The sequence below is a fragment of the Mobula birostris genome, chromosome 6 (assembly GCF_030028105.1).
Source record: "Mobula birostris isolate sMobBir1 chromosome 6, sMobBir1.hap1, whole genome shotgun sequence".
NCBI classification, from domain to species: domain Eukaryota; kingdom Metazoa; phylum Chordata; class Chondrichthyes; order Myliobatiformes; family Myliobatidae; genus Mobula; species Mobula birostris.
The window spans coordinates 57,172,130-57,194,582 of NC_092375.1; the positions used below are offsets into that span (position 1 = coordinate 57,172,130).

A 22,453-nucleotide genomic window follows, 5' to 3' on the forward strand; every position below is an offset into this window, starting at 1 on the left:
CTCCTAGCAATGAAATATATACACCTCAGAAGATTTTTACCACCACTCACAACCTTTCTATTTGCGGCTTTGCTTGAACTTTTAACATCATTTATTTTCACCCCAGCCACTCTGTCAGATCTAGCACTCTGGTTCCCATCCCCCTGCAAATCTAGTTTAAAACCTCTCCAATAGCACTAACAAACCTCCCTGAAAGGATATTGGTCCCCTTGTAGTTCAATTGTAACCCGTCTCTCTTGTACAGGTGCCACCTGCCCCAGAAGAGGTCCCGATGATCCTGAAATCTGAAACTCTGCCCCCTACACCAGTTCCTCAGCCACTTGTTCATCCTCCAGAGCATCCTATTCTTACCCCCATTGGCACGTAGCCCAGAGAGCAATCCTGAGATTACTACCCTCGAGGTCCTGCTTTTCAACTACCTACCAAGCTGTCTACGCTCACTCTCCAGGACCTCCTCACTCTTCCTTGTTATGTCATTGGTACCGATGTGCACCATGACATCTGGCTGATCACCCTCCCACTTCAGAATGTCATACAAGCAATCAGAGACATCCTTGACCTGGCACCCGGGAGGCAACAAACCATCCTGGATTCTCTGTCACGACCACAGAACCTCCTATCTGTACCTCTAACTATCATTAACACGACTTTTTCACCCACAGAACCACCACTCACTGGATGTCTTTTCTTTGTCACGCCATTCCTTATAAACTCCAGAAAGTTTTGTGCCTGAAAATCTCAGGAGGATATTAGTTTCTGAAAAAAATCAAATCTTCCAGATTCTGAGATTTTGTCTGAAAAACAACTGAACCCCGTGACTACGTCTGTATGCCTTTATGCATTGTTGCTGTCATATGATTGGGTGATGCATTATTTGCATTAGTGTACAGATGTACCTGATAAAACGGCCACTGAATATATACTGTATACTGTAGCTGGGAGGGAGGAAAGGGGGCTCCTGTTGTTATTCTGTTGCTGTTTTTCTGTTGTTGTTCTAGTTGCTTACGTTGTTCTGATGAACATCGGAACCCTGAAATGTTGGCACTGGAATGTATGGGGACACCTCTGGGCTGTGTCCAGTACATTCTTACGTTGTGCTGTTTGTTAATGCAAACAACACACCTTACTGTCTTCAAAATTAATGGTGTTATCATGCAAAAAGACAGTGGCATTTCTTAGTATATTGAGCAAAAAGCTATAAACAATATTGGGGAGCTACGGAGTCCACGGATATCCTCAGTTCTTTCAGTCTATGCCAAATGCACTATATTTGAAAGAAACTCCATATAAATCAGAAAAGTTTGCAACATCTAGTTTTGGAAGGATAACCAAAGCATACTTTGGAGCATCGAGAGAACTTGAGCAAAAAAACTGAAGAGAGCAATGAGTAACTGAAAACAAAGTGAAGAGAGCAATAATTCTTAATAAGCATCATAGATCCTTCCAGAAGAAGAAAAAAAATGATGCAAGATACATGGACAATATTTAAATAAAACAATTTGTAAGGAGAGTTCAGGCAGCAGAATAACATAATTCAACTGGAAATGAGGGTGGGCATAAAGTAGAATATACACGAAGACACAAAAGACTGCAGATGCTGGAATCCAGAGCAAAACATTAAATTGCTGAGGAACCCACTGGGTGGAGCAGCAGCTATGGACAGAAAGGAGTTGTCGACATTTTGGTTCTAGACTTTGCAGCATGACTGGATGAGGATACACATCTTTGGATAGGCAGATGGATATAGAAAAAGATATCTGGAAAAAGGAAAAATAAACTAGAAGGCAAATTTATGCTAGGGCATAAATGCAAGGGTATGAGAGGTACCAGAATTGAATGCTGCAGTGGTAGAAAAGAATAACATGTGGTGGCATTAGAAACAAAGATAAAACATATATATTTAAATATGGCAGGTCCATTTCTATCGGACGGCTTGCTGAACCTCCAATTCCTCTATGTACAAAGACCCAGCAAGTCTCCAAATACAGTATTACCATCCCAGTCTCAAACAATACACTCTCACTTTCCCATTCAACAATTCAGTGCCTTCTAGAATGTCTGCTGATGTTGTCAACAGTGAAAAGAACAGTCATAGCCTACCAAATGATATTAATTAATTGGTAAAGTGGGCAGATTAATGGAAGGATGAATTTAATCCTTAAAGGAGAAGGAAGAAGTAACTTGAAAGGATGAATAAGGACAAGGCATACATAATGAATTATTTGACCTGAGAATACGAAGGAACAAATAGACATTGGAATTCAAGTTCAGCACAAGTGGATAAGATGTTGAAGAGGCAAATTAACAAGGGCATAGAATATAAAGTAGAGAGATTATGATGTTTTTTTGTCAAAAAATTGGATAAGCCACTGATGAAATACAATGTAATACTCTTGTTGTCACAGTGCAGAAAGGGTGTGATTGCAAACTGGAGGAAATTCATCTGGATGTTGCATGTAAAGAGCATTTATGTTATGAGGAGAGTGGCTAGGCTGGGTTTGCTTTCATTGGAGTCTAAGAGGCTGGGGTGGGACTTGACAGATGTATACAGAATTATGCAATACAAAGAAATGATGCACTGTTGGAAATCTTTCCTGTAACGGTGTCTCTAAAATCAGATGGCAGATATTTAAGATGAGAGTTGGAATATTTAAGGAATAAGTATTTCACCTAGAAGGTGACTGCAATCTAAGAAAGTACTGGAGGAAAGATCTTTCACAATATTTATGAGTTATCCAGACAAGAACTCAAATTGCCAACGTACAGATGAATGCAGACTAACTACTGGTAAGTGGATATAGCAAATGTAGTTGCCTGATAGTCAGCTGGAGATGGTGGGAAAAGGACCTGTTTCTGTACTGTGTGACTTTATGGCTAATGGCTTCTCGTTCCAACAAGACATCAAAGAGCTGAAATATTAAATGAAAATTTAAAAAATTTGCAAGTGCAGCAAGTCTGAATTAAAAGCATAAAATCATACACACAACAGATCAGTCAGCAGTTTTGAATACAGAAATAGTTCGTTTCAGTTAATTCTGTTCTATTTTCATAAATGCTACCTGCTCTGCTGAATGCTTAAAGCATTTTTAATGAAAAATTAACTTTGTTGGGTTCTCCAGGCATGTTGGCTGCATCTGTCTTAATTATGAAACCATGTACTCTCAATTTTCTAGTATTTGTATTACACAGGGGATATCTGGAGTTTATCAAGTCACCATAAGAATTTGACAGGTTAAGTGACAGCAGAGTTTGCAAGAATAAAAATGTTCTTTAAATGAGTTCAAAATCAAAAAAATATAAGCTAGGAAAACTTGAGCTATATTTAGTCAAAATATAGACGCAGTTCATGAATGCTTCTTGGCGTAATGAGTGTGTGTAAAAAAAAACAAGAGGGATTGCTTACCTTAATGTGGTAAACGACCCAGAAAATGTTCAAGGAATGTCCCTTATGTAAACGACAGCCACAGAATAAGTTTATTACCTGGTAGTCAGAAATTTCTAAATCTGAGAAATGCTTAAATGGTAAATTCAAGAAACAAGTGTAAAATCAGTGTAAATACAATGAAAACATTCTCAGATTATCTCTGTTAAAGTAAAAAGATTGCATTTAAAGATACGTTGTCATGAGAGAAAACTAAATGCAATCCCAACATTGACAAATTTAGCCTAAACCAAAGAAATGTAAGGTGCTAAATTGCAAAAAAAGCTGCCATTCCTGAACTTGAAGAGAAAACAAAGAGGAAATGATCACTAGGGAAGGATACAAGGCACTGCAGGAAGCTATTAAAAATATGATGAAGTAAAGGGCAGAACAAAAGCATACAACTGAGAGCAAATCATTCAAATATACTGTATCCTATAGTGCCTTATTAATTATGAATTGGTAATAAGAGGATAAAAAAACACAAAAGATATGAACAGGCATGAATCTAGAGGTACATACAAATGTTTTATGTCTTGAATAGCCACTGCCTCCAAAGTTCCACAAAGAAATTTTTATCACCATGCACATGCCAAAAGAACATACCCCAGTGAAATCAATGACATGGTTATAACTGAGATGGAAGCCTGCGACAGGCTAATCGAGCTGAAAACAAAACAACAATTTCTTGGCACAGATGGTATTGTTGCACGAACTAAAAAAATGTTAAGAGATTGTGGTGTTCTGATAACCTTTATGGCGATGGAGGAACTAGAATGGAAACAGCTAATTGTACCCTATGTTCAATAAGAGCGAAAAATGAACACAAAGCTCCATGTCAAGGAATGGAATAAATGATCAGGAGTCAACCTCGGTATTTCTAATAAAAAATGAATAAATTTCATAGAATCACTGAAATTTTATGAAGCAGGATGTGGTCTTTGTACCTGAGACAGATCTACCCAGTGCTGTTGCACCAATAGCACTTGATCCATTGCCTGTGGGTCACCACTGAAAAACATCCAGGTGCTTCTTAAGTATGATGACCATTTCTGCCTCAATTACCCTTTCAGGGAAATACGTCCCTGAGACCCTTGACTTACCAGTATTTGGTTAATTACTTTAAATTGGGATTCCCAATCTTTTGTATGCCATGGACAAATACCATTAAGCAAGGGGTCAATGGACCCGAAGTTAGGAACCCCTGCTTTAAATCTGCATCTTCTGGTATTGATAAATTTCTATAGGCAATACCATTTTCAATTTTTATTACATCTGCAGTGTATCCCTTAAAAACGTATGTATCTTAATTAAGCTTCTACTCATTATCCAATAAAGCACAACCCCAAACAATCCAGTTTTCCCACATCTATTCAAGTCATGAAGCCATTCTTGCAAATTTCCTCTGCACCTCTTTAATGCATTCACATATTTCCTGTATCATGGTTACCAGAAATGCATATAATACTTAAGCATGCTCAAACAAAAGCAGTATTCATTTCCAAGATAACCTCTCTGCTCATTTATTTTTATGCCTCAGTTAATAAAGAGAAGCTCGCTGTGTGGGTTCTAATTATCTGAGCTAACTGTTCTGCCACACTCAAAGATCTTTACATCCTTCTGATCCTTCACATTTCTCAATATCCTCCCACTTACTGTGCAGACCCTTACATTGTTGTACCTCCAAAATACATTTAATGACACCTCTGTATTAAATTCCAGAACATCTGCATTCTCCCCACGGTCAAAAGCTCTACTCCTGCACTATACCACATGGGCTAATTTACAACAAAAGGCAGCTGACTCTTTGATTCTCTTGACTTTTATTCAAGAAATAACAATCAAAGTGGGCTGTAATAAAACCTTACTGCACGATGCTTCTTGATTTTGGTGAGGAAATGGTTGATTGGTGTCACATGTATAAAGATACAGTGAAAATCTTTGTTTTACATATCATCCATACAGGTCATTTCATCACAACAGTGCATTGAGGTAATACAAGGGTCATCAATAACAGAATGCTGAATAAAATGTAACAGTTGAGGGTCAAAGAAGTCATGCAAAATTTCTTTAGCCTTTTGAAAATGTCCAGCCAAGAGGCCATGTATTAAAGTGATGGTCTTGGGGGAGGTAGGCTAAATACAGGAAATGGATATGAAGCCAACTAATGAGTCTAGAACAATGCCAGCAGAACAGGTGTGAAATCGTGTCGATGAAATACCGGTGCTCAGAAAACTTTTGTTGTAAATTCACATAAAGAAATTGCATTCAGAACTGCAACACAAAAGATATCAGACCGGATAAAGCAACACTGTCTCTGCGGTAGGCAAGATCTTGAGATAATGGTGAAACAATGGCAGAATAAATTCAAAGCAGGCAAGAGGGAAGTGCTACTGATTGAAACGGAAATAAATTAGTTATTTATACATCAAAGCTGTAGCAACGGTAAATAATGAAGTTAAAAGAGACATTGGAATCTGAGTCACGTACAAAATGCTGGATGAACTCAGCAAGTCAGGCACCATCTATGGAGGAAAACAAATAGTCAATATTTCAGGCCAAGACCTTTATCACAAGGAATCCCTACCTTTTTTATGCCTTAGACCCCTACCATTAACGGAGGGGTCTGTGAACCCCAGGTTGTGAACCCTTGCCTTTTATAGAAAGAAGACAGAAGCCAGAATAGAAGGGTGGAGGCATCTTCAACTCATCTGCTGTAACAGCCAGGATCTCCTGGTGGCCTGCCACTTTAATTCCACTTCCCATTCCCACACTGACATAAATGCCCACAGTATGCTCTACAGCCACATTGAGACCAGAAGAAAATTAGAGGAGCAACACATTATTATCCATCTTGGTAGTCTCCAACACAATGGCATGAACTTCAATTTCTCCACCTTCTGATAACTACTTCTTTCTATGCCCCATCCCTTTTTGTTTTCCCTTATCTTTTTTGTTCTTTTACCTTTTCTCTATCCTCTCTCATACCCTCATGATTAGCCCATCATCTCCACCGTTTTCCTCTGAATCCTAAACTTCTTCCTTTTACTCTAGGGTCCACTGTCCTCCATTCCTATCAGATCTATTTGCCTCTTCCATCTATCGCAGCTTCTCACATCATTCCCTTTCCTTCCCCACCTCCCCCATCCCATCTTTCTACCTACTCCTTCTCATCTGGATTCACCAATCACCCACCAGCTTATGGTCCTCCCCTCCACCCATCCTTTTATTCTCCCTTTTGCTCTCCTTCCTGCCTGTCCAAATTTCATGTTATTTATTTATTGAGATAAATGCAAAATAGTCACTTCCAGCCCTTCAAGCCATACTGCCATGAAATCTCAATTTAACCCTAGCCTAATCACAAGATAATTTACCAATTAACCTACCAGCTGGTACATTTTTGAACTGTGGGAGGAAACCAGAGCACCCGGAGAAAATCTATGCATTCCACGGAGAGGACGCACTGACTTCTTACAGATGACATCAGAATTAAACTTTGAACACTGACACCCCATGTTGCAATCATGTCATGCTAACTGCCACGCTACCATGAAGAGTCTCAACCTGAAACACTAACTGTTCACTTCCCTCCATAGGTGCTGCATTTCTTGCTGAGTTCCTTTTAGCATTTTGTGCATATTGCTCCATATTTCCAGCACCTGCAGTCTCTCTCAGAATCTGAGTCATCTTAACAATAAATATCCAGCCAATTTTGAACAGTAATCAACAACAAATGAGAAGGTGCTAAATTACATAGCTATAGAACTGAATATAATTCAGAGAGACAATTATTACATTCCATATTTTCACCATGATTCTGTAATGTCACATAAACTTTGAACGTTTCATCACAGTCCTGGTCTCAAAAATAATAGATACATTTAAACTCAGGAGGCAGTGAGAAATGTGATGAAAGTACCCCATAATCAAATTATGCGAATAAAGGTAAATTCTAAATTCTTATTTTTACCACAACAAGAAACAATCACTAACTAGTCATCAATGTTTTCTGCAGACATTTTCAATGTTATGTTGCATAGTGCTGGCTTTATTTGCAGACTTTAACATGAACACTTCTGCAACCACTACATTCTGTGCATACATTTGCAATTCCTGAACAAATAAGAGGGCAAAATAAAGTTCACTGGATTCATCATATAGTCCAATGTGTACCTCAAGTTCCAACACTTACAACTATGAATAATTCAACAGCACATTCTTTCCAGCTCTCACTTTCCTCCCTCTATATTGCCCAACTCTCCTCCTGCACCTGTGCTCTACTAACCAAAAGAAAGGCTGGAATCATGCCGTCTTTGGTTGGCAGTTCCGCAGCTTCAAAATTACTTTGACCTGTTTGAGGTGCAGATCAAGCTGTTGCAGAGTGCAGCTGATCAACATAGCAGAAGGCAATGACTTCTGTGATTCCACAGTAGCTATAGACCGGGAATCACCCTTTGTCTTCTCAACCTGGAGACCAGGAAGATAAAATTAAGATCAATTACACATTTTCTATTTTACTTATTTTATTTGAAGTTTCAAATTTCTCCTTATAATTTTAGTATGCCTTAATCAATTTTATTGTTTTCAAGAATCATTTCCATAATCTTAATTAAAATAATGCATTTATATTTTTAAATGTGTTTGATTATCTGAGCTGTTCCAAATTTCTGCCATCTTTGCCTCTTGTTAAAACTCTGTTTTGCTCAGTGGTTAACCAGCTGAAACCTTGTCACTGCTGAGGTCTTGTTCTTCACTTCCCTGGGGTGCAAAGCCTAATTTTTTGGTCAACTGCAACCACTAAATTGTGGGAGAGCACCAGGCTGTTGGGCTAAATCAAGCTAAATTATCTACACTAATTAACCAACGGCATGTTTTGCTGCAACACCTGCATAAAGCCTTGTTGAACCTGGACAAAACAGATGTTTTTGCCATTCATCACATTGCCCTTCCTATCACTGTGGGTGAAGTTGAAGAGGATTGACTTTGGACGTGATTCCCTTATCCTTTCTGAAGTTGGAAAGCCTCATTCCTGACCCTGTCATACATGAATGGTCTTATGGAGGATAAATCATAGGTGAAAAATATGTAATGCCAGCCCAAGTCAGTACTCAGAAGACAAAATGGGAAAGGCTGAGAGGCTGGTTGCATCATTAGACAGAGATGGATCTGCTTCCAAGCTGGGTAAAATTTTGATGCCTAGAGTTCAACCCACAATAGTAAATATTCAGTTGAAATTCATTGCCTATTTCAATTTACTGAAGTGCATGGGGTGCATGGGAGGGGTGGCACCACTAGATGGGGGGCTTGTCGCACTCCATGGAGTGCCTCGTCATCTATTGGTCCCCATCAACGCCCAGCTCTCACCTGCGGCTCCTCATAGCTGTTTGCATGCGACAGCAGCCACACCCCTGGCAACGGCTTCGACAGTCCGGCTAAACCAGGTGACGGTAGCCAACAGGTCTGAAACCCTTGGTGAGATTGGAATTTGCTCATCCCAGCATGCGAAGACTGCTTCGGTGGATCAGGCGGAGGAAACCCCAGGGGTTCAACGGCTGAGAAGGCGTTGCAGCAGCGCACGGTGGAGTGTGTAAGGCACGGCAGAACACTTAAGAACACTTTGCCATCCAATGCAGCCAAGGAAATTGCCAGATGTAACGATTCTTCGTTTCACTGGATCCGGACTTCTGAGGCCAAGAGAGTGGGATCGTCTCTGTGCAAGGGACCTTCCACTTTAATATCTTTCACGCACTGGTTACATTGTGCAACAGGTTGATTGGTGGCGCAGTGAGATCAGCGCCGGGCTCGAGAACGGAGGTTCCCGAGTTCGATCCAGTGACAGGCCGCACCCGAGTGTGCTCTCCAATCATGCTGGGTTGATGTCGAGCTCGCAACTCGGCCTCGTAAAAAAAACACTGCCACTCTGCACAATGTAGTCTTCCTCCGACCCCGAGAGACAACCAACAATTTCAATTTACTATTAATTCCTTACATTTGGTTTTCTAGAAACAGTTGCAAACTCTTCAGTTCAGAGTAATCACAGTAAGTGATTACCTTGGCATTTAATAAGACAACTCCCTCCCATTCTAACCTCGTCTGTCTGCAAACCTGTTTGGCAATAAATGCAAAGTAAATCCTTTATCTGGTTTCTCAATCAGTCTGAATTAGGTTTATGTTATTTTGTTAGATGGAGAATAATTTGGATACTAAATCAATAGCTGACAATGCACCATTAACTTCCAATAAAATACACTTAATATTTTTGTTCTGTTCAAAGCTGCTCCTCCCTGTATTCCCCATCCACCTGCATCATAGACAGTCAAGGGCAAAGCAAAGTTAAGGAAAATAAAATTATATGTATGACACACAACCCACATTCAACAGTGCCTAACATGCATTAACTTTCAATCTGACTTTTTTTTTCATTAAACAGGATTTGTTGAGTCACCAGTGCCCTTTATGCACAAATAAGCTGATGGACAGGTGCTTCTCTGCTGAAGGCATGAAGTGGCAACAATACACACACCAAATTTAAAACTTTGCCTGTATCCAATGTATGCTTCTGGAAAATGGTCAAATGAGATCACCCTTCTTTCCTATTATCTTTAACCTTAGACTGAATTGGGATGGCTCTGTTAGCCAGCGACCCAAGGGTAAGTGTTACATAGGGGAACATGTCTCTTCAATCCAGCACCAGCCCCATCTGACCTAAGAATAGAATCTTCACTTATTTGAATGGATTTACCAGCTTTGGAACTTTGAGATCAATTTCTTTAAAAAGTTATTTTACTGTGTTTTAATGTTCTGAATCATTTCCATGTGTTTTAATTAATTTGTTGATTAATTCAAATGTTTTATTATTTATTTAGTTTTAATTATTTAAAGAAATTGTAATATTCTTCACTGTATCAGAAATAACTGTTAAATTTTGAATACAGGAGATGAGGTTCTGTTCACTGCTCAGCTTCTTCACTTACTAATCCACTGGGTGAATCCAAGCCAACATGACTACAGACCTTCCTGGATTCTGGGGGATTTTCTGTGACATCTTCCATGTTTCACTTTTTACAGGAAGCATAAATTCCTTCACTGACTTAGCCCATAGACATTGGACAAATAACAGTATATGCTTTTGTTGTCTCCTTTCCATTACTGGGACAGTTGGACATCTCGCCAAATACAGAAATACACTCCATCTGCAGAACAGTGAGTGCACCCAATGTACAGCCCAAAATACTGTGATAAATATTTCAAAGTTCATAGTAACTTTATTATCAAAGTACATATATGTCACCATATATAACCCCGAGATTCATTTTCTTATGGGTTTATTCAATAAATCCAATAATCATAATAGGATCAATGAAAGACCACACCAATAGTGAGGACAACCAGTGTGCAAAAGGCAACAAACTGTATACAACAAGAAAGAAAAAAAAATAATAAAAATAAATAAATAAACAATAAATATTAAGAACATGAAATGAAAAGTCCTTGAAAATGAGTCCATAAGTTGTGGGAAAATTTCAGTGATGAGGAGAGTGAAGTTTTCCCTTCTGGTTCAAGAGCCTGAAGGTTGAGCAGTAATAACTGTTCCCGAACTTGGTGTTGTGAGTCCTGAGGCTCCTGTACCTTCTTCCTGATGACAACAGTGAGAAGAGAGCATGACTTGGGTGGTGGGGGCCCTTGACGATGGATAATACTTTCCTGCATCAACACTCCATGTAGATGTACTTAATGGTGGGGAAGGCTTCACCCATGTTGGACTGGGCCATATTCACTACTTTTCTCAAGATTTTCCATGCAAGGGCATTGGTGTTTCCATACCAGGCTGTGATGCATCCAGTCAATATATTCTCCACCACACATCTATAGAAGTGTGTCAAAGTTTTAGATGTCATGCCAAGCTTTTGCAAACTTCTAAAAGAATTAGAGGCACTGCTGTGCTTTCTTCATAATCGCACTTATGTACTGGGCCCAGGACAGGTCCAACGAAATGATAACACTGAGGAATTTAAAGCTGCTGATCCTCTCCACTTCTAATTCCACGATAAGGACTGGTTCATGGATCCCTGGTTTCCTCCTCCTGAAGTCAATAAAAAAACTCCTTGGTCTTGCTGACATTGACATTGTTGTTATCAACCAGATTTTTAACCTCCCTCCTATCTGCTGATTCATCACCACCTTCAATTCAGCCTGCAACAGTGGTATTACCAGCAAACTTACTGTAAATATGCAATTGGAACTGTCCTTAGCCGCACAGTAACGTTAAGTGTAAAGTGAGTAGAGCAGGGGGCTAAGCACAAAGCCTTACAGTGCACCAGTGCTGATGGAAATATTCGTCATGGATGCACATTGAAATTAATGTCATGATGGAGTATAACATTCCCAGTACTGTTCAAATGGGTACGAAGTAAAACTGAACAAAATCACATATTTTGCTACATCACAATGCATTTGCATTAGTTTTGGGACTGCTGATCACCTATACCTGATTGGTGGTCAGCAGAGCTTATCAGATGAAAACGTTGGCTCCCTCTGCATGCAAGTATGAACTCATAATCTAAGTTTCAATGCAATATTGTAATTTTTCTTCATCACAATTAGGCTATGAATCAAGTTGAAGTACAATTTCTGGAGACCTGGTTGTTACCTTATATCTCACCCAGCTAAGAGCTCTTCATGAATCGACATAGACAGGGAACTCTGAAAGATACTGAAAATTGGAGGTTATACAGCCAAGCCCCATCCTGAACTTGAGTCCCTGACTTACTGATGAGCAAAACAGCCCTTATTCTTGAAACAGTGCTGAAATACACAGTCACTTTAAAGTTGTAATTATAATTTACAGTTTACAGGGAAGCTGAGTGCGATGGTCAGAACAATCTGCCCTGTATTTTGTTCAGACTTCACCATATCAGCAAGGAAATGTTTGTGTTTCATTGTCACTAAGTGTATTAAAACATAATTTTATTTTCCAAGCACAATTTTACATTTTACACTTCAATTTTTTATGAATTGTACTTCAGACAGAAAGAGGCATGAAACTACATGCCCCTATAATATCATTATGGACTAAAAGAAGATTAAACCTTCTGTATGCCATCCTTATTTTAGCCAACCATGCTCTATTAATAGGACTATTTTTTCAGTGATACTGCCTGTATCTAAATAAAAATTGAAGTACAAAAAAGCAATGGGTATCAAGAAAGCGTCTGATTTACATTTTGTCTTTTTTGGGTCATGACTTTAATTGGGGTGAAGGAGATTTTGTTGTTATATTTGAACTTCTGAGGTTACAGAAGAAGGAAATAAGTTCAAATAGAGTTCCCACACTTGACAGCCATTAACCCCGGATGGGCATGCATCTGTTGACAAGTTTGGCTGCAATGGCTCATACAGCTGAATAGCTGGCACTCAATACAGGCTCACACATGAAGAATGGGTCCTCAGACAAGTTAATTTAGGATGGCCAACTGTCACAAAATCTGTAACCTCACATGGATTGGGAGGGGAAGAGAAAAGCAGAACAGCACCCCTGCAGAATGTGATTGAAGCTTCAAGCAAACAATGTGAAGAGCGAAATAAATATGTCTGAGAAATTTTTCCACACCTGTTAATTCTCCAGTATCAGGTTGAAAATTTCAGAGTTTAAATTTATTTTCCTGTCAACATCCAGGTAAGCATCCAAGTCTGCTTAATACAATTTTGAATGTGGACAGAGAGAAACCAGTGAATAAAAGATAAATAATTGAGTAACTATAAAATGAAGCTTGCAGAGAAGGAATGAAAGAGTTAATATCTTATTTAAAAAAAACTTTATGTGACCCTCTCCTCCCCCTCAACACCTGCTCAGTGACAAGAGACTAGTATACTCAATTCTCCTTCACAATATCCTGCTTTGGATTTCTTTAAACCTCAACAATGGATTTTGTTCATAGCAGACAGTGCTGTAGAGGATTAAACAATAAGTGGACATTCAGTGCATATGAATGCACAAAACACATATGAACAGAGACATGATTATTATACATGCACATTTTTGATCCAGATTGTCATAAGAGAAGGGAATGATGAAGCAAAATTATTCATTTCTTCTACATAATTCAAGCAGAAATCCTCCAGTTTTCCTTCTCGCCCTCTCTGCCTGCCACGAGCACACAGTCTGTTTCACACTTACAATATGTGTTGACATTGTGCTCATCTCAGTGTATAAGTTATCATTTTAAGTGAGATGTTCTGCAAGAATGGCTGTATTTCTGAAGCTGCTATTTTAGCAGTGAAATCCATCAAAGCCTACTGTTGCCAAGAAGTGCAAGGACCCAGTAATCAACCTTTATTTACAACAATACACTTGAACAAGAAAGAGTTACTTTTATCCCACCATTTGCATTTTTGATCACCTCAGTGCTTCCAGGGAAGAATAATTTGCCAAAAAGAAGAAAATCCCGAAAAGATCCAAAACAACAATCTTTCAATGTTTCCTTTAAAGCATTCGCAGCTTTCCGCAATGTATTATCTTTTTCCAGGCTCTCTGTAAGCAGTTATTATGTAACCCTTTCAATACTTGAGGGTGCCTGCAACTCAGGGCACACTGACCCGCTTTCTGTTTCTCTACATTTTCAAAGATATTGTTCAGACTACTACACGAACATTTTGAACAAGATAGCAAGCAAGCTGCGGAACTGCAATATCTGACCTGCATAACAGTGAGGCAATCAGAATTCTCTCAGATCTTAAGCCAGTGAGTATTATGTTAAAAAGAGCCAAAGAAATAAATTGTCTCAGAGGACTGGAAAAAGCAACAGGGTGTTAATGAGCCATTGTTTGTACTTCGTTCCACATAATTAGTTGCATTTCCTACCTGAGGATAGCCGTGTTTCCCTGCCTGATGGTGATGTTGTCCGTCCCCCTGGAAAAGTCCACGCTTCTAACCGGCAGTCCTGTTGGAAGAAGGCAGAGAAATCTCAGAAGGATTGCGGGTAGTGGGCGCTGATAAAAAGGACCCCGAGATACCATTGTCAGGGCAGTACAAGCAGGCCGGACTAAAAAGAAAAAGCTCTCCCAAACACTCTGGCAACACTAAAGCTGTCTTCACTAATAACAAGCTTTGCAATTCCAAGCACCAGCTGAGTTCCCACTAATCTGACAGCAGAGGCATCACTTGTAAGAGATATGTGAAGCGATGCCCTGAGCGTGAATTGACTGCTTTCCTCCTCACGCTTCTTTACTTCACCTCCCCCCCCACACCAAACAAAACCCCCTCCCCAACCCCCGCCCCCCCACTACCATCGCCATCACCACTGCCACCCTTTTGGCAGCACGCTTGATGAAGGTCTGATACCACTCCATCACCATGGCAACAGCTCCATCTGAGGCAACTCGACCCAGACAACAGAATTGTGCTTTGAGGCAGAAACTTACCAAGCTGCTAAAGTGAGGAATAAAGTTAAATCCCTTTTTTTTTGGCAAAAGTAATATATTTTGCAAATCAAACCTGCAAACACCGAAGTGTTCAGCACTGGATGACTGATGCTGACAAAATCTAGCAGTAATTATCTGTGGCACTTCATTCTTGCGGTGAAAAGTCTGAATATAACACCTAATAAAATTATCTGAATGCAGTAATTTTATACTGCAAATGGGAACAGAGAAGTGACTAAAGCACAAAATTAAAGATAAGCCTTGTTAATCAATGTAAAGTGCCTATTCATAACATTATAAAACACATTGGTAAAACAACTGCATTTAAATACTTCTGCGAGGGTCGTCATTTTAGACCAAGTTCTTTGAGTATGTAGATGAGATCTGTAAATGCTGCCCAGATTAAAGTTCAGAGGAGTAAAGAGTTCATTGGCCAATATCCATTAAATATCAATTAAAATATTAAAACTTACTGTTGCTGACTTATGGGTGCTAACCAACAGCATCCACAAAGTTCTTACTGCAACTTGGCCAGACAGTTGACTGTGACTCTAACCTGGGCTTTAGCCTGATTTTAATCACTTCAGCAACTATATTTTCTCCAAAAGTCCCATAGGTTTGCCCTTTTACAAATTACCTTGCTAAGTTAGACCCTCAGACTGAGCTTTTGGAATTTAGATTTGTATCTTTAATGAATCTCTTTTGGTGATTTACATCAACAATAAAAAAGGACAATTGGTACAAGCCTGATGCCTGGTCCATTTGAAAACAATATATGAATCAGACTCAGGTTCAGATTTATTTGTCACATGCACATCAAAACATACAGTGAAATGCTTCATTTGCATTCACAATAGGCACACCCAAGGATGTGCTGGTGTCACCAAACATTCTGAATACACACAGTATCCCACAGAACAACCCAACCAACAACAGCAAAACAAACCCCTTTCTCATTCCACTCTATCCTTTCACCCCTACAGACAGTTCTGCAAACCCCATGACAGGTCACCTCCAGACTTCCAGTCCTTGTTCCCAGATTCTCAGACTTACAGACAGGCTTCCAACTGCGGACTTCATCCAGGACTTGCCAATGTAAGGTTTGACCTTTAGACATTGACTTCCAAACTCCCACTATCCTCCAATCCCAGTGACCCTGGGCCTTTGCGACTCCTTCACAGGCTCATGACTCCTTTGGGCCTCTGCCTTCAGTCTTCAACCATCCAGTTTCTACCTCTGGACTTGCTAGGGCCTGGACATTGACCTTTGGCTTTGCTCTCCAAATTTCGCTGTATTTAACCCTTGGGCCTCAAATTTCAAATTCACATGGGCAACCTAACCCAGTTACCTGGAGTTGAGTGGGGGGAGGAGTGGTCACCAGCCCCTGGAACTTGTTGCTCTGTACAGACCTCTCCAACCTGAGGAACACCTGTCTTGTCAGCATCTATGACTTAACTTCTGAAATTGCCAATGTTTGACCATGGAGCACACTAACTTGGACTCAAACACCTGCCCAGGCACTTAATTTACTCCCCCTGACCTCTAATTCCCTCTCAGCCATGTCTCTATACCTTAACAGGATCCCAAACTCCCCGTTCTGTCCCCAAACCATCCCTGCAAACCGATGACATCTCAAATGTAAGATCATTCCTGGGTGGTGCAAGTGAATGTTTTTTTCTTTAATAAATGAGGTGTCAATTGGTCACCCCAGCTCACGTGGCTGAAGAATAGAAGAGATGTAATGAATAACATGATCCAATATCCCCTGTTGGAAATCCTTGTTCTTTCCCCTTCGTGTTTATATGATGTCAAAACTCACTGAGTTGATCAACTCCATTCATCCTTTGACATGCTTTTGTTGGAACTCCACTGAGCTTATCTCTTACTTAAAAATTTATTTTATTAGTTATTCTTCCATTTTGATCTTAGGCCCACCAAATAGGTGGGTTCCGCCATAAATAGAAATAAATAGGTTTACTACACAACCTGTTCCTTCATTCTGTTATCTTCTTTTGTTTCTTTCAATGAGGGTATTCTTCATTTTATAGTGTGATTTATCAACAATATCCGAGAAGCAGGTGATTTGGAGGAGGGGCAGGATATATGGCTTGGTGCAGACAGCGTATTGCAAACAAAACCAATTAACTCAGAAAACAATGACCATCTTATGCACAGAGAAATATAAATTACAGTAAGCACTCTTAGGTGCTTGAGAGGTGCAGTGAGGGGTGACATCATTGAAATCTATCTCATGTTGAAATAAAGTGGATGTGGAGAATTTGCTTTCTTTCATGGGAGAGTCTAAGACCAGAGGATACAGAATAGAGGGCCATCCTTTAGAATGGAGGTGAGGAATTTTGTTAGGCAGAGAATGGTAAATCTGTCTATTTTCTTGCCATAGGCGGCTGTGGAGGCTATGTCATTGGGTATATTTAAGGCGGCAGAGGTTAATAGATTCTTAATTAGTCAGGGCTTGGTGGGGTGGGGGAGCCATGATGAAATGGCGGAGCATATTCGATGGGCCAGAAGACCTAATTCTTAAATCTTATGGTCTTGTTAGAAGCAGGGTCTTTATATTTGTCAGAAAAATGCAGTGAATGGAGTATAGTTATATATAAATTATGCTCACAATATCAATCTTTGTTACTTGCAGCAGTATGGATTGTAAGCTTGATTGAGTCATCTCAATAACCCCAACTTCAGCATTGTCACAATGTGCAGCTTTTCTTAAAAGAGAGTTCAGGATTGGGATTTACATGGAGACACCATATAGCAATGAAAGAAGTTGAGAAAATTTAATCTGTGAATATAAGATATAAGTCAAGGAAATATTTAATATTGTAAAACTGATTCTGTGGGATTGGAGCATAAAGCTGCAGTCAGAGGTTCAAGTGTTGACTGTGACTTGATCAGAAGAAGAGTTAGCAGTTATTAATCAGTCTGTGCTGGTAAAGTGCAACAACTCATTAAAACAAAGCAACCATCCAAGAAAGGAGAAGCTAATTCCATCCATCACATTCTGTAACAACAACTTCTTTGAGCAGAGAATGAAGCTCTTCAGTGGCAGCTGTCCAGGGATCAATGGCCTCCACTATTTCCCTTTCTAGCTACAGAAACAAGAAGTGTGATGAACAGTGGGGGTGTGGGGGGGGGGGAACAAATCAAGAATAACCTGCAGGAACTGTACAGTAAAAAGTACATCAGCACCTTTTTTGTCAGTAACTTTGTGCATTTTTACCAATTTAATGTTACAATGATTTCTGCCTTTAGGCATTGCTTGCATAAACTGAATTTACATCATCTGATTCCAGTACATTTCCAAATTGATCATCAGAAACTCCCACTGCTGCACACATTTAAACAAATACTGCAACCAAACATGTCTAGATTGTGTGGAAAAGGCTTCTCATGTAAACAAGTTAGTAATCAGCTGTATCTGATATGGCAGCACAGTGGAAAGTACAATAATATGCTTTCTAAACTCAGAATAAACACAGAGATTTCACTATAATCTACATTTCACTCCCTGACAAATTCAAAAGAATAATTAATGTAAGGACTGGTATTCCAATATGGTGCAAAATTTCAGGTGCCAAACATATTCATTGAGCTAATATTTGATCTTTCTTTTTTGAAGGGTAATACCTTGTGGAGAACTGTTCCTTTGACAATGGCAGTGTTTTGGTACCATACTCAAATTCATGTATGAGTCTGCACAGTATGTTTTTGCAAGCTGTTCAACTGTGAAGAGGTCACAGCTTAATCTCATCCCACTCCTTAGTGTTACTGGCATGTGCTCTTGCAGACATAAAGAAATACCAATTAGCTGCACCACCTAAATGCTTTTCTGTGTCTCCCTCCATGAGCAAGACACTGATGCTTATTGAAGCATCTCTGTGAATGTGAAATCTGAAATGAATTTCCTTTGACCATGAGTTAAACCTCAGCTGCTTCATCCACGTGGGTTAGAAAGCATTTTGGGTAATTCACTGGCCTTTGAACTATTGAGGAACTAGATTAACCGTCATGAATCTAATGTCTCCTTGTCAATGAACCCTGGATCTTAATAGATATCAGTTTTAAAGCAGTTTGAGGAGAAAAAAAAATGGACAAAGTAGTCAAAGTTGGAATTGTTGCCCATTTCCTAACTCTTCCTTGTCAGTGGCACAGTCATATTTTTAATTTAAAAAATGCTTATTTGTGGATTCCCTTGTCATGGCAGCTGTTTTTGTACTATGGTTGTTATAGCAAACCTAAACAACGAGCATAAAGTAATAGTCCCCTGAGTAATTTTGTTCAAAAGAGTTAAACCTTTTGAACAGACTGTATATTTTCCTCTGTAGATGTTACTGACTTGCTGTGTTCCTCCATCATTGTGTGTGTTCTCAAGCTTTCCAGCACCTGCAGAATCTCTTCTGTCTAATAAAAGCATACATGGAAACAATGTAAAAAAGTGATAAATAGTAGCAGAGGGCAATTAGGTTCTGACTCAACTTGCTTGTGTTCAAAAGATAAATTATGTGCGAAACTCTTTATGTGTGTCTTGTATGAGAGAATAACAATTCTAGAAACCATATCTTAATCATATAACTTCATGAAATATAGTATTCCTCTGATGAAAGCCAGCCCTAACCGCTCTGGAAATCGAGTGTGCATGTGCCAAAGGTCAACATTGCTGTGTACAGTGACACAGAAAATAAGACATATAAGAAGTAGGTTCATTCCAAATTAAAGCTGATCCCACTCACATATGCTTTCAATTGTTCAACCATCCAACAGTCTAATCTGCTTAATTCACAAACCAGTCTGCCAGAAAGTAGCACTACACGAATAAACCATGGTTTTCAGATTCTGAGGAAAACAACTGGGAACGTGATCCAAGATAAATAATCTAAATCAGGAATGCTTATTTCTCATTTCTGAGTGCCACCTAACATCCTGAGTTTCAGAAATAGTGATCTATTTCTTAAATCCAAACCTTTTATAAAGGAAATGATTCTTGTATTACATCTGATCTTGTGGTAGATTTTTGATCTTAGTGTGATCTCTTAGAAACTAATCTCATACAAACTATGATATAAAATGAATGAATGAGTTTTTGCAAGCTGTGAGACAGCTATGTGAACGGTCCAATATTAGGGACATATATCAACTCCATCACAAAAGCAGCTACAACAAAGGCCTGCTGAAAGTTAATGGTCTCCTCTACTACCATTCACATTTTAATGTTAAAAGTGGCATGTTTGCAGCCCAGATTTATTGTAAATCACACCAGTCAATCCAAAGAAACAGAGAGGATTATACCCAAACACTAATGAGCTTTGCTCTTAATTGCAAACAAGCAAAAATATATACTTTACATGCTTTTTGTTATAGAGTCATAGAGCACAGCAGCACAGAAACAGGCCATTCGGCCTATCTAGTCTGTGCTGACCTTATTTTCTGATTGTCCCTTCAATGCGCACCCAGACCATAGCCGTCCACACCACTCTCATCCACGTATGTATCGAAACTCTCTTAAATATTACAACTGAACCCACATCTATCACTTCTACTTGCAGCTTATTCCACATTTGCACTACCCTTGTGTGAAGAAGTTCCGCCTCATGTTCCCCTTAAATATTTCACCTTTCACCTTTCCCTATAACTTCTAGTTCTAGTCTCACCCAACCTCAGGGGAAAAGGCCTGCATGCATGTGCCCCTGTCTATATCCCTACCCCTCATAACTTAGTATACCTTTTTCAAATTTTCCCTCATTCTCTTAAACTCCAGGGAATAAAGTCCTTTTGTCTATGAAGTTACTAAAGATTTGAAACTCGCTAACACAATTATGAAGTGCAATCTAGCTGAAATGCACTTCCTGATTCATTTTCTGTGATTATGTTAGATTTTCATTCCAGAATTAAGAATACAAGATTGCGAGGAATCCAGGAAGTCTGAAATATGCCTAATTTGGGTTCAGTAAATTGGATTTGTTTTGATAGTAAACTGTGTCAGATATAGACTCTGTACTGCTGCAATAAGAATGCAAAAAGAAAATGATGCACACCCTTCCATAAATAGCACTCTTATTGTACTGAACCAGGATCCATAGCTTTGCTGTTCCTCCCAAACTTTATCGATCACTATTGGCCTCAGTTATTCCATTGTTCTTGGTGATCTACTTCACACTCCAGAGAGAGGCCCTCCATTGGTCAGGGTTTTCCACAGATGATTCGTTCCAGCTGACTACATTCAGTCAATATGCAAGTTAGTATGCAAGCCAGGGCAGTACGATATGGAGGGCAAGCTCCCCCTTTTTCCATGTAACCGAAGAATCCAAAGGAATGGCCAAGACCAACAGAATTTTTTTCATGGGTTTACTCCTGAAACTTTCGATATAGCCGCAAAGCAGTGGAGGTTTGAGATCAGAGTTTTCCCTCTCCCTGATGAGCTGACAACCACAGCTAATGAGCCCATCTGCCTGAAGTAACTGGTCTTAAGCACCAATAACCCACCTTTTTCCCTTCTCTTGTCAATAGAAACAGTTCCGCTGGGCTTAGTAGCTAAGCCACATGTAAAGTCCTGGAGTTGGACTTGGCTGTCTGAGACGACTTGAAATGCACACCATTGAGAGTATTTAATAGGTAGTGGGAGCTTCTCACCACCCCCACCCCCACACCTCCTGGGTATGACAACCTTAAGAACCCTTTGCACACCACTTCAAAGATATTATATTACTTAAATAACAATGGCTTCTCCCAGTGATATCTTTGGTAGAATTCTGGGTTGACACAGAATCACTCAAGTATTTTGAAGTTTAATTTGAAAATTATTGCCTTTGTCTAGAGATTTCTTATCAGTCTTGTCCTTCTCCAACTTGGTAACCTGCTGTACTTTATCAGTTCTCAGCTCTTCACTACTTTTAACATTTTGCATATCTCCAAATGTAATCACTATCATAGTTAATCTCAACCTTAGCTGTGTAGCTTGAAGCTCTGGCATTCGCTGGAAAACAAAATTATCCCTGGTTCTCTCTAGTACTTTGCAGTGATCCTTAACAAACCATTTTCTTGACTAAGATTTTGGTTATTTGGCCTAATATATAGCATGTTATCAAATTTAACATGTCTCTTTTTATTTGTTTGTATTCACCTAGAGTGTGCCATTTATCAGCAGCTCAACAGAAAAGTTAAAATGAGCTCCAAATCCCCATATGCATCATGTGTTGGGCCTACCAGTGTCAGCAAAGTGATTAATCCCTTTGCCCAGTACAAGCCATCTTTCTGGTGTAAGCCAATTATTTTTGCATAAATAGACAAATGGAGAAATACTTTCATAATTAAAAGAAGTTATAACAATTCCAAAGTTTCATTTGTTAGCTATTAAACTTGCATTAAATGCCAAAGCCATGAGATTTCATGAAAATTATATTTCTACAGGCTTTTTAAGAATATTACTTTTTTTTTTGGAATCCAGGTGCCCTAGCGAGTTTAGCATTTATTGTTTAACCCTAACTACTCTTGAGAAGGCCATGGAATCTTGGATTTATGGAATGAAAAAGTCACACAGCAGAGAAACACACTCTTCAGTCCACTGCATCAACCATAGTAATCTGACTTAAATTCAAT

The 22,453-nt window shown here is 39.3% G+C and overlaps 1 protein-coding gene across 1 annotated transcript in view; it reads right to left on the reverse strand.

Moving 5' to 3' along the window:
- lsamp (limbic system associated membrane protein) overlaps positions 1 to 14,437 on the reverse strand; it is an 858,459-nt gene extending 844,022 nt beyond the window's left edge. The window contains exon 1 of the mRNA XM_072262290.1: positions 14,283 to 14,437. Coding sequence (XP_072118391.1) covers positions 14,283 to 14,437 — 155 coding nt within the window. The remainder of the gene's footprint in view (positions 1 to 14,282) is intronic.
- Between the last annotated feature and the right edge of the window lie 8,016 nt (positions 14,438 to 22,453).